Below are 14,863 nucleotides of genomic sequence, written 5' to 3'. Positions count from 1 at the left end.
TGTATTGTATGTAAGCTAGATGATGTGAAGTGATTTAGACTGTGTTGATTGCACAGTTGTAAATGATGTTAAAGTGGAGTCTATTTACTATATAAAGACAATTTCAACATGTTCGATTATTTAGAATAGTGATATTTATTTATTTATTTATTTTCTCAAGTGCCCCAGGGATGAGTCCTAAAACCTGGAGATGAGTTAACATTTTGGTACTCAGATCCCTCGTCTAGAAGTCAGTGGGTTTTTGGTTAGGTGTCTGAAATAAGGTGTGTGATCAGCACAAGCTGAGGAGACTTTAACATTTTGTTCTATGACATAAAATACCTCAGTAAATACCCCACTCATGAATTTAAAGCTTTTATGTGTCCTAAATGAGGCGACAAAGCTTATTTCCTGCAATAATCCAAAATCCAATGGAAAAATCCTATTGGTTTTTGACAAGGGAGCCAGGGCGACGCTAACTTCTGGATTGGCGAAAGAAAAAGCGTCATCCCTGGAGCACTCTATAAACAATACAATTAATTAATAATACTAACAATTTAAAAAAAACAATACAGATAGTCAGACAAAGGCCTGAAGTAATGTATCTTAATTGATGTTAATCTGTTATAAACTATGCTGCTGTTAGCCATTAGCTCACTAGCTAGCAAGTAAAAAACATTCAAAAAGACATGACAGTGATGTAACAAAGCTTTTTAACACAATATATATATAGATATACCTTGTGTTTAGAGTGCATGAAAAAACATGAGGGAGTGGTGCACTTCAGCCTCTTGTGGCCAAAAGGAGTATTACAACAGCTATCACTTTAAAAAAAAAAACAACTTTTTTCCTCTGTTTCACAGTTGGAAAAAAAATTTTTAAGGAATTTATAAAGATTATCTTGTCAAAACATTTTTAAACACAGGAGAGAAAACAATTTAGATCAGACTTAGAAAATGGATCACCCTAACTGTTTTTCCTCATTTGCCTCTCAGGGCCTCCGTACTGAGCACACTAATTTAAAGAACGTATTTACAGCAAAACAGGATCATGTGGCGTCTCCATCATCACCACAACACATCTCGTGAAATTCAGACACACAATCAGAAACAATGAGGATTTTTGTCATCTGAGTATTTATTCTGTCAATTCATAAACTGAACACAGTTTAATACTCTTAAATCAAATACTGGACAGAATCTTTGGAAAAATCTCACAGCTTAATTTAAAAAAAATACATTCATAAAATAGAAAAAAAATCCTTCACATTTATATTGACACATTAGCCCTAATGTATGACCATTTAAGTAAATATTAAATAAATAAATACATAAATAAATGTGCCTGTAAAATTAATAAATATGGCTATGAAATCCTAAAATAAATTAATAAGGCAATAAAATAATAATAATTATCAATAAAAGTAGTCCTTTCAAAAATAGCCTTTAAAAAATAAAAATAAAAACCTATTTATTTATTCAATTATATTGACTCGTTTATGTATTAACATTTATTTATATATATATTATTGCCTCATATTTACTTTTCAGGATGATTTCATACCCATATCATTCATTTATGTATTTATATATTTAATATTGACTCACATTCCACATGAGTTTGAACTCAGAAGTTATTAACACTACTGTAAGGATCAATTATTGACTGATCAGGACTCACTGGTGGTTGCAAATCCCAAAAGTGTTCCCACACTTTAACAGACTGTTATGACTCTAATATTTCATCTTCTTCTTTTTAATCAAACCTTCCTCCTTCACAAGGAGACGTTAAAGTGTCTGAATAACAGTTATAATGTACCGTCCAACACTGATGACATCACAAAGATCAACACTGATCAATCATTTACATTCATTATTAAAGCTGAAATACAAAATGATCTGCAGCATCAAAATACACCAAAGTTAAAGAACCAAAACTCTTCATTTTATCCCTGAAATACTGTGTGTGTTATTTTTCCATAAATTCCATGAATTGTTAATTTAGATTAAAAAAAATTAGAGTTAGTTTTGTGGGGTTTTATTCTTTGCTTGATTCATGGAGGCTCTGGTTAAAAAGGAGGCGGGGCAGGTGGTGGTAGTGTAATAGTGTTGTTAAAGGATAAATTCACATTTTTAAACAGGAAGATATTCTGTCGTCAACAGTCTCAGTTAGACAATTTAATACATTATCTCTGTATGTGTGTATGTGTGTGTCCTCAGGATGTTGGTAGGACTTTAATCCCGTCCATGTCCAGCTCCACTGAGTGAACACTGAAGTCTCCCAGACCCTACAAGAAACCAACCAGATTCTGTATTTTTCTGTGTTCTGTTATGAAATGTATTTATTGTATTAATGTTTCACCATAGTAAATGGAGGTGTATGTGATCCTGAGCTTCGTAACTTACCGGTGTGTTGTGGAGGACCTGCAGCACTGCCTGCTGCTGTCGAGCCTCCCGCGTCAGCAGGTAGAGGAAGCCCCCACCTCCGGCCCCAGCCAGGCTCTGACCGAGGACCAGCGGCCTCAGGGCGTCCATCATGGCCCTCACTGACGCCGGCTCACAGCCAGGAGCCATCAGCTTCTTCTGCTGCCATGAGCGGTCAAGACACAGACCCAGTCTGGACAGAGAACCTGAGGGGAGTGGGAGATAATTCTAGAGAAGGACCTCACACCTCTGATCAGCCAACAAAACTAAATGCACCTTCCACTAACAAATAATTACCACGCTCACTTAGGAGACTGGGAGTGGATACCACTTCATACCTTTGGCGCAGCTTGTAACGTGTCATCTTTTGTGATAGAGCATCTTTGGTTGTATTTCTGTATGTGACAGATAACTAAGGATGTCCTGAAAGTATAATTTGAACTCTGGTATTAACTTTGTTCTGATGTATTAAAGGGACAGTGTGTAAGATTTAGGGGGATTTAGTGGCATCTAGTGGTGAGGACTGCAGATTCTAACTAGGTTAAACTTCTCCCGGTTAAAATACCTTCAGTGTTCAGTTTCAGATTCAGACAACTTTATTCATCCCACCAGAGCCAATTTGTTTGAACAGCTTGCCTCGCACACATACTATAAAATACAGTAACATGTAGTCACATAAACAGATAAGAAATAAATCTTTGCTCGGGAGGTTTTAAGCCGGGGCTGAATTAGGCTCTGGGACAATCTGTCCAAGAAAATCAGGTCAGCCGAGTCAGTGATCTCTTAATAGTCCCTTCTTAAAACATACTTTTATCTTAATTGTACTAAAATTTTTAAGTTAATTTAAACTGTCTTTTATTTCCTTAGTTTTTATATACCTTAAATACCTAGTGCTTTTTATCAGTTCTTTTAAAAGTTGTTGTTTTTATGTCTTGTCTGTTTTAATTATTGACATGTAAAGCACTTTATAAATAAAGATTATGATCGTTACATGATTGTAGTGTTTTAAACCCTTTGTTAATTTGTTTTTTTTGTGTATGAACCTAGTTCTATCGATTTAATTGTATGGAGCTGGTGTATTTATACACATATATATATATAAACCCTGTTGTGGTAAAGGCTCTCACCGTCTGAACAGGCTTTAGCACATTCCTCTGAGTTGGCCACCAGCTGCTGGGCGTTCTGGACCATCGACGGCAAACGGCTGTACCAGCTACGAACTACATCCTGTAGACAAAACCACAATCATCAGTTCATACATTAGTATTATAAAATAGCTGCTTAAATATCAGATGTTTTAGTCGGCATACTGACTGGTCTGAGTACTCCAGTGTGAACACAATACACACTTAAAACCTTGTTGTAATCAGCGTGCAGTCTAGTTTTATTTTGGAGTCAAAATAAAAGACTCCATATAGAAACAGATAGACTACAGACTGATAGACAGACAGACAGACGGACCTGCAGCAGGTTGCGAGCCAGGCGAGTTTTTCCGGTGTACACCAGCAGGAGGTGCTGCTCCAGAGAAACCAGGAAGTCCTCTGACAGACTGAGACGTTCCACCTCCACCTGCAGCGGCAGAGATGCTCTGGAGCGTCCCACCTTGATTCCACCCACCAGACCTCCCACCTGATCCTGCCAGCCTCCACCTGCAGTAGGAGAAGTTTAGCCAATCAGAGAGAGGCAGCAGACGAAGTTTTGTCTCAGAACATGATCTCATAACTAAAGACGTACCTGTGGTGAGAATCTGCTCCAGGTAGAGGACAGCGTGGATGAGAGAGTCTGTGTCGTAGGTTTGACCGGTGCACCTGTAGACTGCGGCTAACAGCGCCCCCGCCAGGATACTGCTGGTACCTGCAGGACAAGAACGGATCAACCTCTGACCTCCTGATGTTTTCCTTTTATTATGATGACCCCTGATAGACATTTAGACTCAAGATCAATTACATCATAATGTTACCAAAAAAGAACTGTAGCTGAACTACCTTAACTGTTACAAAAGAAAATATTTATGGTTTCAAATCTGTTCTGAAATGTGATGACATTTAAATAAATGTCTTTCTCTTAAGACAGAAACATGATAAACACAAAATCACTTAAATTTTTTTTTTTTTATATTTATTTCTTCATAGTTTCAAAGCAACAGTGTGTGGTTTGTCTGTTCAGGGCTACTGTAGAAACATGGCGGTGCAACATGGCAATCTCCACAGATGAGGACCAGCTCTCTATGTAGATATAAATGGCTCATTAAAAGGTAAGGAAAACACAGCGATTCTAATTTTCAGGTGATTAAACACTAAAGACACATACTTGTTATATTACATTCCATATCTGCCAATATATCCCCCTAAATCCTACACACTGGACATTTAAAAGTGTGACAGTTAATGTTTCTTACCCAGTCCAGATCCAGTGGGCAGCACCGACCAGCTGTGGAGCTCCACCCCTCCTTGCCACCGCTGCATCAGCTGATCCCCCAGAGCATGCTGGGAGGAGAGAGACACCAAACCACTGCACACACACACTGCCTTCAGCAGCGCTCCTGTAACACACACACACACACACACACACCCATATATGAGCATGAACACACAGGAAAACTTCCTCTGAACCTGTTGTAGTCCTTTAATCTGTACCAGGTGCGTGAGGCTGACAGTAGTCCCTCAGGTCATCCAGGCTGTCACACACTGTCTCCGTGGAAACCCCACTGTCACGCCCTCCAGTGTGACTGACCAGCACGAGGCGGGGCTCTCTGATACGTCGAGCCCGGGCACCAATAGGACGCTTCCCATCAACTTTCACTGCGACGTTGGTCACAGAGCCGCCGTGCTCAAAGGCAATGGGCGGCGTGTCGCTCCAGCCACCTGAAACATGAAGATGCTGCTGAGTTTACAACAGGTGAAGGATGTGATTACAGTGTTTAACTACTCGTCAGTGCAAAAACAGTTACACTGTAAATCAACTTGAAGGTTCAAGAGCTGATATCTGATGAGGAAAGACGAGATGAAAGACAAAAAGATGAAAGACGAACTGCAAAAAATCCTTCAAAATATACTTCTGGTGGTATATACTATATACCAGTGGTTCCCAACTGGTCCCGCCACGGGGTCCAGGTGGTTCCTTAGTTCAAGGTCCACACAGATTTATACACTCAGCTCCATATTTGTGTTTGGCCATGTCATCAAGCTTGCTGTCTCTGTGGGGTAGCTGTTTGTTGGTCACTAACTCACAGAAGGAAACAGCACCTCAAAATAACTGCATTATTTTTTTGCATAACTGCAAATAAACTGCAGTGCACAAACACCAAAGTTATGTTTAAGGTAATTTAAAAAACTAGAAAAGGTATTCACATCCATCACTTGTGTAAAAGCACCAAAACCACACTGGACCTTTAAATAGAATGAAATGATTTATTTTCCATAGACTCACCTGCCAGGTCAAGTCTGGCTGGACACTCCACTTCCTGCCACTCCTCAAGGGGCGGGACCTCACCCTGACCAATGGAGATAAACCTCTGCGATGACATCACAGCTTGTCGTAGAAGCACCTGTCCAGCACCTTCGTAGTGCCGCGCTGCCCGAACCAGCAGGTCGGGCCTGTAGGGGGCAGTCACAGTAAAACACAGGTCATCTAACATCATTAAAGTCCTGACAGAAAACCAGGTGAGTGTGACGCTCACCTGCTCAGCCAGTGAGCTCTCTGCATAGCCAGGGCGTTGACCCCGCCCCTCAGGTCACCCTCCTCTAACAGGAGGTAGGCGGAGCTCCAGGCCTCGTTAGCAGCCGGCCCACTCCTCAGGCCTCCCTTCCCCCCCGCCATGCAAACCAACACATCAGCAATACAGGAGAGGCAGCGAGCGGCCACACCCAGCTCTGCACCTGACCCCACTCCTGACTCCGCCTCCTGCATCCTGCTACCTGCTGCAACTGGAAGAAAAGAGGAGAAACAGGAAGTTAATCAAATAAATAAACAAACAAACAAATAAAATAAAGTTCAAAAACAGATTTCTGAGTAAATAAAATAGAAGATAAAATAATAAATAGTAATAAAACATGGCATGAACATAACAGAAGTATTTTTTTGTATATTTGTTTTGAAAAGTTTAAATAAAGTTGATCATTATTGTTGTTAATGTTGTGACTCACTGCTGTCGAGTGTCTCCAGCAGCGCCCCCTGTTGGCCTCCCAGCACCGCAGCCCTGAAGCAAGGCAGCAGGCAGACGTCTGAGCGACTCCTCAGAGCATCCATCACTCTCCTCCTCCCTGCCAGGAACAGTAACTCCTCCCTCCACCGCAGCTCCGCCTCCTGGCAGGTGAGCGACATCACCTCCTTCAGAGAGAGCCTCCACGCCTCCCTCCACCTCCGCAGGCAGCCGGCACCACCCAGCAGCCAGCCGACACCTCCCTCCAGACCCACAGCACCGTCTCTGGGGTGGAGGACGGGGAAGAGTCGGGCCTCCAGGAGGGAGCGCTGTTCTCCTCTCACCCACAACTCCTCCGGCCTGAGAGGAGAGGAGAGGAGAGGAGAGGAGAGGAGAGGAGAGGAGAGGAGAGAGGACATGTTGAAGAAACATCTTTTCATTTCTGTTAATGTGAAATAATATTTTAGTATAAATAAATAAAAAATAAGTACATATTTAAAAACATAATAAAATAAAATAAGTTAAAATAAAATAAGATAACATAAAATACAATAGAATAAAATAAAATAAGATAAAATAAAATTAAATAAGTTAAAATAAAATAAATAGGTAGAGTCTTACTGGATTCCTGTTCTGCTGAAGAAGAGACTCCATCTCTGGTTCAGGAAGGAGGCGCTGCTGTCATCACAGGAGACCTGAGGAGGAGGAGATTCCATCACATCCTTGTGTCTCAGTTCTCTGATTTTCTGAAATTTACTATAAAATATTCAATTCATGGTCCAGAACCTGTTTTACTTGAACACTAATTTATTTTCTTTAAGTGTCTTTCGATTTAATACCTTTAATTTTGTGGATTGTGACTTAATTTCACCTGGTTTTATATCAGAATCAGGTTTATTGCCAAGAAGGTTTTCAAGGAATTAGTCTTGTCGTTTGCTGCTTAACAATAAAGAAAATAAAGTGTTAAAAGCAAAGTAATGTAACAGTCAAGAAACAAAGAAAGAATTGAAAAACTGATAACAATTTTAAATAGAAGATATGTACAACATATCTGTTCTTTTAACGAAGAGCTGAACAGTTTTGTGCAGGACTGTGCAAAAGTTCACAGTATAAATTATAGAGTATATGTGTAATGTGCAGTGATGATAATAATCCAAAAGATGTGTGTTAATGTAACACACTGTGACAGATGAGGAGACTTTAATATATATTGTCTTTCATCTCACGTTTTCCCCTTTACTTCTTTTTTTAGCTTCTATTTTGAAAAGTAAAGGAAATTAAAAATAAAGTTTTCCTGCTGAGAGCCTCTTTAAAAAGCAGTTAAATAAATTAAATGTTAAATAAAGTATGGAGTATGGAGTTAAATATGAGAGTTAAAGTTCATGCTTGACCTTGGACACAGATGGAAAAAAAATCTACCTGACTAAAGGTCCACTTACTTGCTTCTTTCAGTGCTTTTAACAGCAGCTCAGTCTTCTTCAGTGGACGAAGACCATCACATGAGTTTAATTTTTGTTTCTTTTTACCTCCAGGTCGTCCTGTGCTCCCGTCACCGTGTACACGTTCAGCTTCAGCTCCCCCACCGCTATTCGATGTTCCTGGATGATGATGTCATTGGCCAGCTGCAGCTGCCTGATACACTGTGATGTCATCAACTCCAGACCCGACAGTAAACAACCAGACGGGACCTCCAGAGGACCCTGATGGAGAGGTCAAAGGTCACAACTACGGTGAGATAAAACCAGTAGTGGAGGTGGAGATCCTTTACTGCAGTAAAAGTGGGAATACCACAGTGTAAGAATACTACGAACAAAAGTGCTGCACTGAAAATGTTCCCTCAGTAAAAGTATGTAAATATAATCAAGGTTCCTCCTGCGTGGTGATACGTTTGGTGGGTATAGTTGGGAGGAAAGAAAATAGTTCCAACATGTAACTGCTCACAACAAGGTGTGTGGATTATCTTTAATAACCAGGTCATGATTTCTGGAAAGACACATTGCTGTTGAGTTTTTAAAATGTATTTTTAGGCGCTTTGAGCACCACAAGCCGAGTGCCATCTAATTCCATTATATTACAGAGAAGGCAGTTGATATCTCCAACACTGGGCAACTCACAGAGAGAGTATTTAGACTGATAAACAGCACTACAGGCAAGACGAAAAATATGTAGTTTTGATTTTGGGGTGAACTGTCCCTTTAAAGCTGCATCTGAACAGCTTTAAAGGGACAGGTCTCCTGACCTGCAGGTGACAGTGTTGCACCACCGCTCCAGTCGCCACGGTAACGTCTCCCTCCAGGACACTGTTGATCACTCGCCCTCCTTCAACCACATGGCTTTCTTTCTGAAACAGGAAACAGGAAGTCAGGTAAGAACTGACTGGGGATGTCGTAATGTGGCAATGCACATTGAAGTAAGTGTCTCACCTGGATGTGAGACAGAGTGTTTTTGTCCGTCCGATCACGGCTCAGTCGCTCCACGTGATGCTTCCCAGACAGGGTCAGGTAGTCATAGCGACCGCCGGGGACGTAAACTGTCAGAGTGAGAGCAGAGATGAGAATCTCATCAGGGAATAAAACAAATAAAGGTTGATTTTAACCTGCGGGATTTATGACATCACAACTAGAGTAGCCAATCAGGGTCCAGTGTGAAATTAAAAGCCTCCAAGTAACAAACACTGTGTCTTTACAGTGAGGAACATCTGAGATCCTCTGCTGGAGTAAAACTAGTGATACCACAGTGTAGAAATTCACATTCCTCCACTGCATAAAGGGACAGGTGGAGACACCCACCCAGACTGAGTGGAGCTCCTCTCAGGATCCTCCACAGCTCTGTCCTGCCGCTTCTCACCATCGCTCCCTGTGGTCCAACAACTGAACTGCAGCCTGCTCTCTCTCCGCTCACAAACTGATCCTGAGTCAGATCTGAGCAAAGACACTTCAACATGTCCAGGAACAGAGAAACCTGGGGAACGATGAGGAGGAAAATGAAAGGATGAGAGAGGAAGACTGTTTCAGATCAGCTGTCCAACAGGAAATGAATTCATGATTGCACTGATACATCAATATAATCTCAATATGTATTTAAGACACACAACATGTAAATTAAAAAACAAACACAAGAATCAAAACAGGAATCTACTGTCCCTTTTTTCTACATGATCAGTTAACAGACAGACAGATACCTGGAGGGGCGGAGCTCCAGAGTCCAGGCCCAGGTAGGTGCAGCCGTCCAGAGGAGGCGTGACATGAGTCTGCAGCAGCTTCTCTGATACAGACCTGCTGAAGAAGACTGGACCCGACACCTGCGCGCACACACATTATTATTATGTCTGCAACCAGATCACGCTGAGATTAAACATGATCAAATATGACTTCTGCAGGAATTTCAATCAAGTTTTGGTATTATCAGACTAGATTTATGTTTCACAGGTTATCATTTGCAGATTATCCCGTAATCTCGAGAAAATGAAAGTCATTTTCCTTGTGATAATTTCCCCAAATGCCTCCCGAAAAACAATTTCACCCCCCTGTGACCCCCAACAGGATAAGCAGTTACGGAAAATCAATGACTTAACACTTATTCAGTGTTGACTTAAAAGTCATTCCATAGATTTGGGGTGGACTGATAATAAAATAGATAAAATAAATCTGTATTTAAAATAAAGCAGCTTCAGCAGATGTCCTCAGTACCTTCTATCTTTATTGGTTGTACCAGAAAACAGGACTCACCAGTGGCACTTTCCCATCAGGCATCACAGCCTGTTGAATCTGCTCCTTTGTTCCCTTGTAGATGATGTCTCTGACCCGACCCTGGGGGACAAAACAAACGCACCTTCAGTCTGCTGTCATTCAGTGACAGTGAATAGCACAGAAAAGTGATTAAACATAATTCAAAATGTTTCACTCTGGAGTAAAAACTGTAAATAAAATAAAGGATAAAAAGAAGTGAGTTTAAGTAAAGTGAGTACCTGTTGGTCGGACAGGTAGACGCCGTGATTGGCTGCGTAGGAGACGTCGCCTGGCAACGCCAAAACCCGAACACCAGAGAAACCCTCCCAGGACAAAACTACACAGACAGCAGACAGTTCTGACATGTATCTCTGATATAACTGAGGTTAATCATTAATGTAGTGTAAAATTATTAGTGCTACTATTTTATATAGACTGAGAGCCAATTTATATCCATGAATGATACAGATTAGCAGTATGTTTGATTTAATTTAATTCATAAAAGATATCTGCCAGACAATCAGAAAATATGTATTTCCAATGCCATGGTAAAACTGCAGCAATGATCAGTTATAACACTCCAACTTCGGTAAGTTATATTTTAACAAGCTCACCAAAGTCCTGAGGGATGCTGAGGATCATGTCTGTGCTGCAGACCCAAACACCAGGAGGGGAACCAGGGCAGATTTGGGTACTGAGGCAGTCCAGCAGCAGGTCCAGGCAACACAGCGGAGCCTGGACTCTCTGGTCGTGTTTCTCTGAAGGCAGCCAGCAGAACGATCTGCTGCAGGAGCTCCAGGGGAAGTCACGACCCTGCAGCAGGAAAACAAAACATGAGCACAGACTGAAGAGGACAAAACAACATCTGGAGAAGTAAAGGTGGTGCTGCTGGACTCACTGTGTGGAGGATGAGGATGTGAGCGTCATCCAAGACGTCAGCTGTCACCACCTGAGGAAGAGCGCGACAGGGAATAGTTAAAACATTTGATCCTTCTCTTTGTGGACATCACAGTGAACTCAATATCTTTAAGTAATCATGTGTTGCAGCGTGATCAGTCGGAGCTGTGTGAACTCACAGTGTATCCTGCTCTGTTGCTCAGGTGTTCAGCAGCAACCAGCAGAGCGTTCAGCGTTGCCCCTCCGCTGCCCAGTGGCTCCTGGCGGTCCCGCACGGTCAAAACCAACGCACCCTGAGAGATGGAGCCACGCTGCTGCCGCAACTCCAGCTCTGAAAAACACACACAAACTGTCTGTTTAAACTGCATGTAACATTTCGGTAATGCTCTTCTAACGTCAGTATAATCTTTTAAAGGTAGTTCAGGAATGTTGCAGCCAAAACATATTTTAAAATAGGAAAAACATAATCTGAATGTTCCAGCAGCTATAATCAACTGTTGGGTAAATATACTGTAAACATAAAACGACACATTAAAGGTCCAGCATGTAGGATTCAGAGGTGTCTAGCGGCCACGTTGCAGGTTGCAACCAACTGAAACTTTTACCGCGTGACAAGCAACTACTGAGGCTGATGTGAAAATGCAAAAACTCAGTTGGCCCTGTCGAGAGCCAGTGTTTGGTTTGTCCATTCTGGGCTACTGTAAAAACTACATGGTGGACTCAGTAAAGGACACGACTGTATGACTTGAGAACCGGAGGGTCATCAGTCCCCATGCGGACCAAGTACGGAGCTTGGACTGGTAGCTGGAGAGGCATTAGTTCACCTCCTGGGCACCACCAAAGTGCCCCGAGCAAGGCACCTAACCTCCAACCGCACAGCCCACCCGTCCAAGGCAGCACACTATATTTTCTTCTGCTCACAGATCATTAAGCTCACTTTGAATGGAGACTGTTATGACTGAGTGTAGAGTAATATAGGCTAAAAAACTGTACCTTCTTGAAGCTGTAATTCAAAACAAGTCTACCTTGAAACAGTCAAGTCCATGTGAACAATGGAACAGGTTTTTCTAGCTCCCATCGCTCCTCTCGTTAAAATACAGCTGTTTTCACAAGCACAGTACTCTGCAGTACTCCTAGTTACAAACTGTAAAACTGACGGAGTGTCCCTTTAAATGTTTATAAAGTTCACTAATCTGTTGCATCTATTGTTGTGTCAAAAACCATCCAGCCACAAACCAAAGTGAAATCCACTGTAGTTCATTTTAAGCAGCAGTGTTTGACATGTTTGATATTTATCCAGCAGCAATGGAAGAAGTACTCAGATCTTTTATTGAAGGCAAGTTTTAATCCACGACTTTTACTTGTAACAGAGTATTTCTACCCCAGGGTATTTCTACTTCAGTAAAAGTACAAAGGCATCTGCATTAAATTACACTGAAAGCACCAAAAGTAAAAAATACTTCTGATAAAGAATGGCCCGTCTTATAACAATATACATTACATTATTGAATTATAATTATCGACGCATTCATGTGTTCATCACTTTAATGTTGCAGGTGATAAATGAGACAATCATTTTAATTACTTTACATACTGCTGAGTAGATTAATCTATAATAATACATCATCATTTGTCAGCAGACTGTTACGAATTGGTTATATTTGGTATTAATCTGTAAAAATATATGTATATATATTAAGTAAATATGATGCAGTAAAAAAAGTTGAGTAGAAATATAAATAAATTAGCATAACATTTAAGTACTCAAATAAAGAACAAGTACCTCGAAATTGTATATAAGTACAGTTGAATGCTAGATATGCTGTGTTACATAATTTAACTAACATTTTACATTTTTCCAACTTTCAGATGAAATAAATTGTTGATGTTTGAGACATATTTTACCTAATAAATGCTTTAAAAATAATTTAAATGCAATATATTTCAAATATTTTTCATCTAAAAAGGGTATTTAACCGATTTTAACACATAAATACATTCAGATAAAATAATAATAATAATTCTGTCCATCAGCGTCTAAAGTTCAAAGATCGTATACAAACCACATGATCATCTCCTCTCTGGAAGGAGTGGATCGTCTTGACTACAGTGAACTAAACGTCAAAGATCGGACAGAGGAACAAGATGACCCTCACCTCTCTGGAAGGAATAGACGCTGTCTTTGTGTTGGCAGGTCAGAACCACCACCGTCCACCTGAACCCGCCGCGGTCAGACATCTTTCTGACGGCTTCCAGCTGATTATGAACCAGTTACACCAGTTCACAGCTCTTAACTGACACCACAGTTAAACCATTACCGGACAGGATGGATCACGTCTGACAGCGGACAAACACGGGCAGCAGGGCGGAGTTAGCCGAGCAGGACACCGGAGAAAAGTAAACTAAAGGACCCAGAGCAGTTTAACCTGCTGGAGACGATAAATCAAATTCACTAAACGATTTGCAGGAGCTAAATTTACACAGCGGTGCTATTTTCTGACTGTTTACTCGCCACGTTAGCTTTGCTTTAACCGCGCGAGCTTCCGTAGCCTACAGACGTTTGATTTTAACCTTTGGCTCTTTCGGCGAGGCGGTGAGCTAATGGATAAACGCAATAAAACCGTGTTAAGCTAGTTAGCTGCTTTGTGGAGAGTAACGTGAACGTTAAAGAGATTTTAAGAGCTGCCTCGGTGAAAATTATTGTTTATATGAAGCGTCATATTCTAATAAATCAATCTACCACAGACTGAATGATCTCTTAGGGTCCTAAATGAGGTCTACTTAATATCTGTGCCGGGACATCCCGGCAGGGCGGAGCCTGCGCTAAAAACAGGAGGCTTGTGATCGGATTGACAAATAGGGGTGGAGGACATACTCAGAGCTTTTACTCAAGTTAAACTAGTAATCCTACATGGATAAATACTCTATTACAAGTAAAAGTCCTACTTTAAAAAATTAATTCAAGCACAGAAGTACTACAAACTAAATGTACTTAAAGTACTCATCATGCAGAACAGTTGCCCCTGTCAGTGTTATATTATTCTGTATTAAATTACTGGATAATCAGATTACTAATACTGATGCATGTATGTTTAAATGGCATTTTACTACTGTAGTTTATCAAGATGGAGCTAATCTTAACTCATTTATATATGTTTGGTAGTTTAATCTATAAATGCACTGCAGTAACATGTAAATATTTACCCGAGATGTAGTGGAGTAGAAATATAAAGTGGGATAAAATACCAGATACAATAAATACAGCACTTCATCTTATTTACAAAAAGCTTAGTTTTATTTAATTGAGGAAGTGATTTTACTCATAGACTTATTTTTGTGAGGTCCAACCAGGAATCAAGTCAACTCAGTTTGTTTTATATAACCCAAAATCACAAATTTGTCACTATGGAGACCTCCTGCAGTAACTCTTTATACATTAATATAGTTATGGGAAGGTCCATTTGTTTTTTATTTATTTTCTGAATCAAGACTGAACCAGGACAGGGTTCATCTTTGCTCCTCCAGTATGACCATGTTGAGTTTAGACAGGGGTGTCAAACTCATTTAAGTTCGTGGGCCGGTCCACTGAAACCACTTCATAATAACCTATAATCAACAACCCCTTTAAATGTTTCCCTTTCAGTAGTGTAAAGAAGTACAAGCACATTCTGAAAAATGTTCATCCATTTACAAAA

The 14,863-nt window shown here is 40.6% G+C and overlaps 1 protein-coding gene across 1 annotated transcript; it reads right to left on the bottom strand.

Annotated features, from left to right (window-relative positions):
• Nucleotides 1–1,115: 1,115 nt before the first annotated feature.
• Nucleotides 1,116–13,885, bottom strand: LOC125888022 (L-fucose kinase). The gene is made up of 22 exons (XM_049575189.1): nt 13,325–13,885; nt 11,348–11,499; nt 11,170–11,220; nt 10,886–11,084; nt 10,511–10,608; nt 10,272–10,352; nt 9,725–9,844; nt 9,333–9,504; nt 8,967–9,073; nt 8,783–8,884; nt 8,070–8,243; nt 7,165–7,238; nt 6,548–6,903; nt 6,082–6,328; nt 5,832–5,998; nt 5,039–5,266; nt 4,801–4,944; nt 4,137–4,256; nt 3,864–4,051; nt 3,530–3,629; nt 2,385–2,608; nt 1,116–2,266 (listed from the first exon to the last, which is right to left on the bottom strand). The coding sequence occupies exons 1-22, from the start codon at nt 13,404–13,406 to the stop codon at nt 2,195–2,197; spliced, it is 3,258 nt and encodes a 1,085-aa protein (XP_049431146.1). The 5' UTR covers nt 13,407–13,885; the 3' UTR covers nt 1,116–2,194.
• Nucleotides 13,886–14,863: the final 978 nt, after the last annotated feature.

The sequence above is a fragment of the Epinephelus fuscoguttatus genome, linkage group LG4 (assembly GCF_011397635.1).
Source record: "Epinephelus fuscoguttatus linkage group LG4, E.fuscoguttatus.final_Chr_v1".
NCBI lineage: Eukaryota > Metazoa > Chordata > Actinopteri > Perciformes > Serranidae > Epinephelus > Epinephelus fuscoguttatus.
The sequence above is the reverse complement of the archived record's forward strand: the minus strand, read 5'-3'. Positions and strand labels throughout refer to the sequence as shown.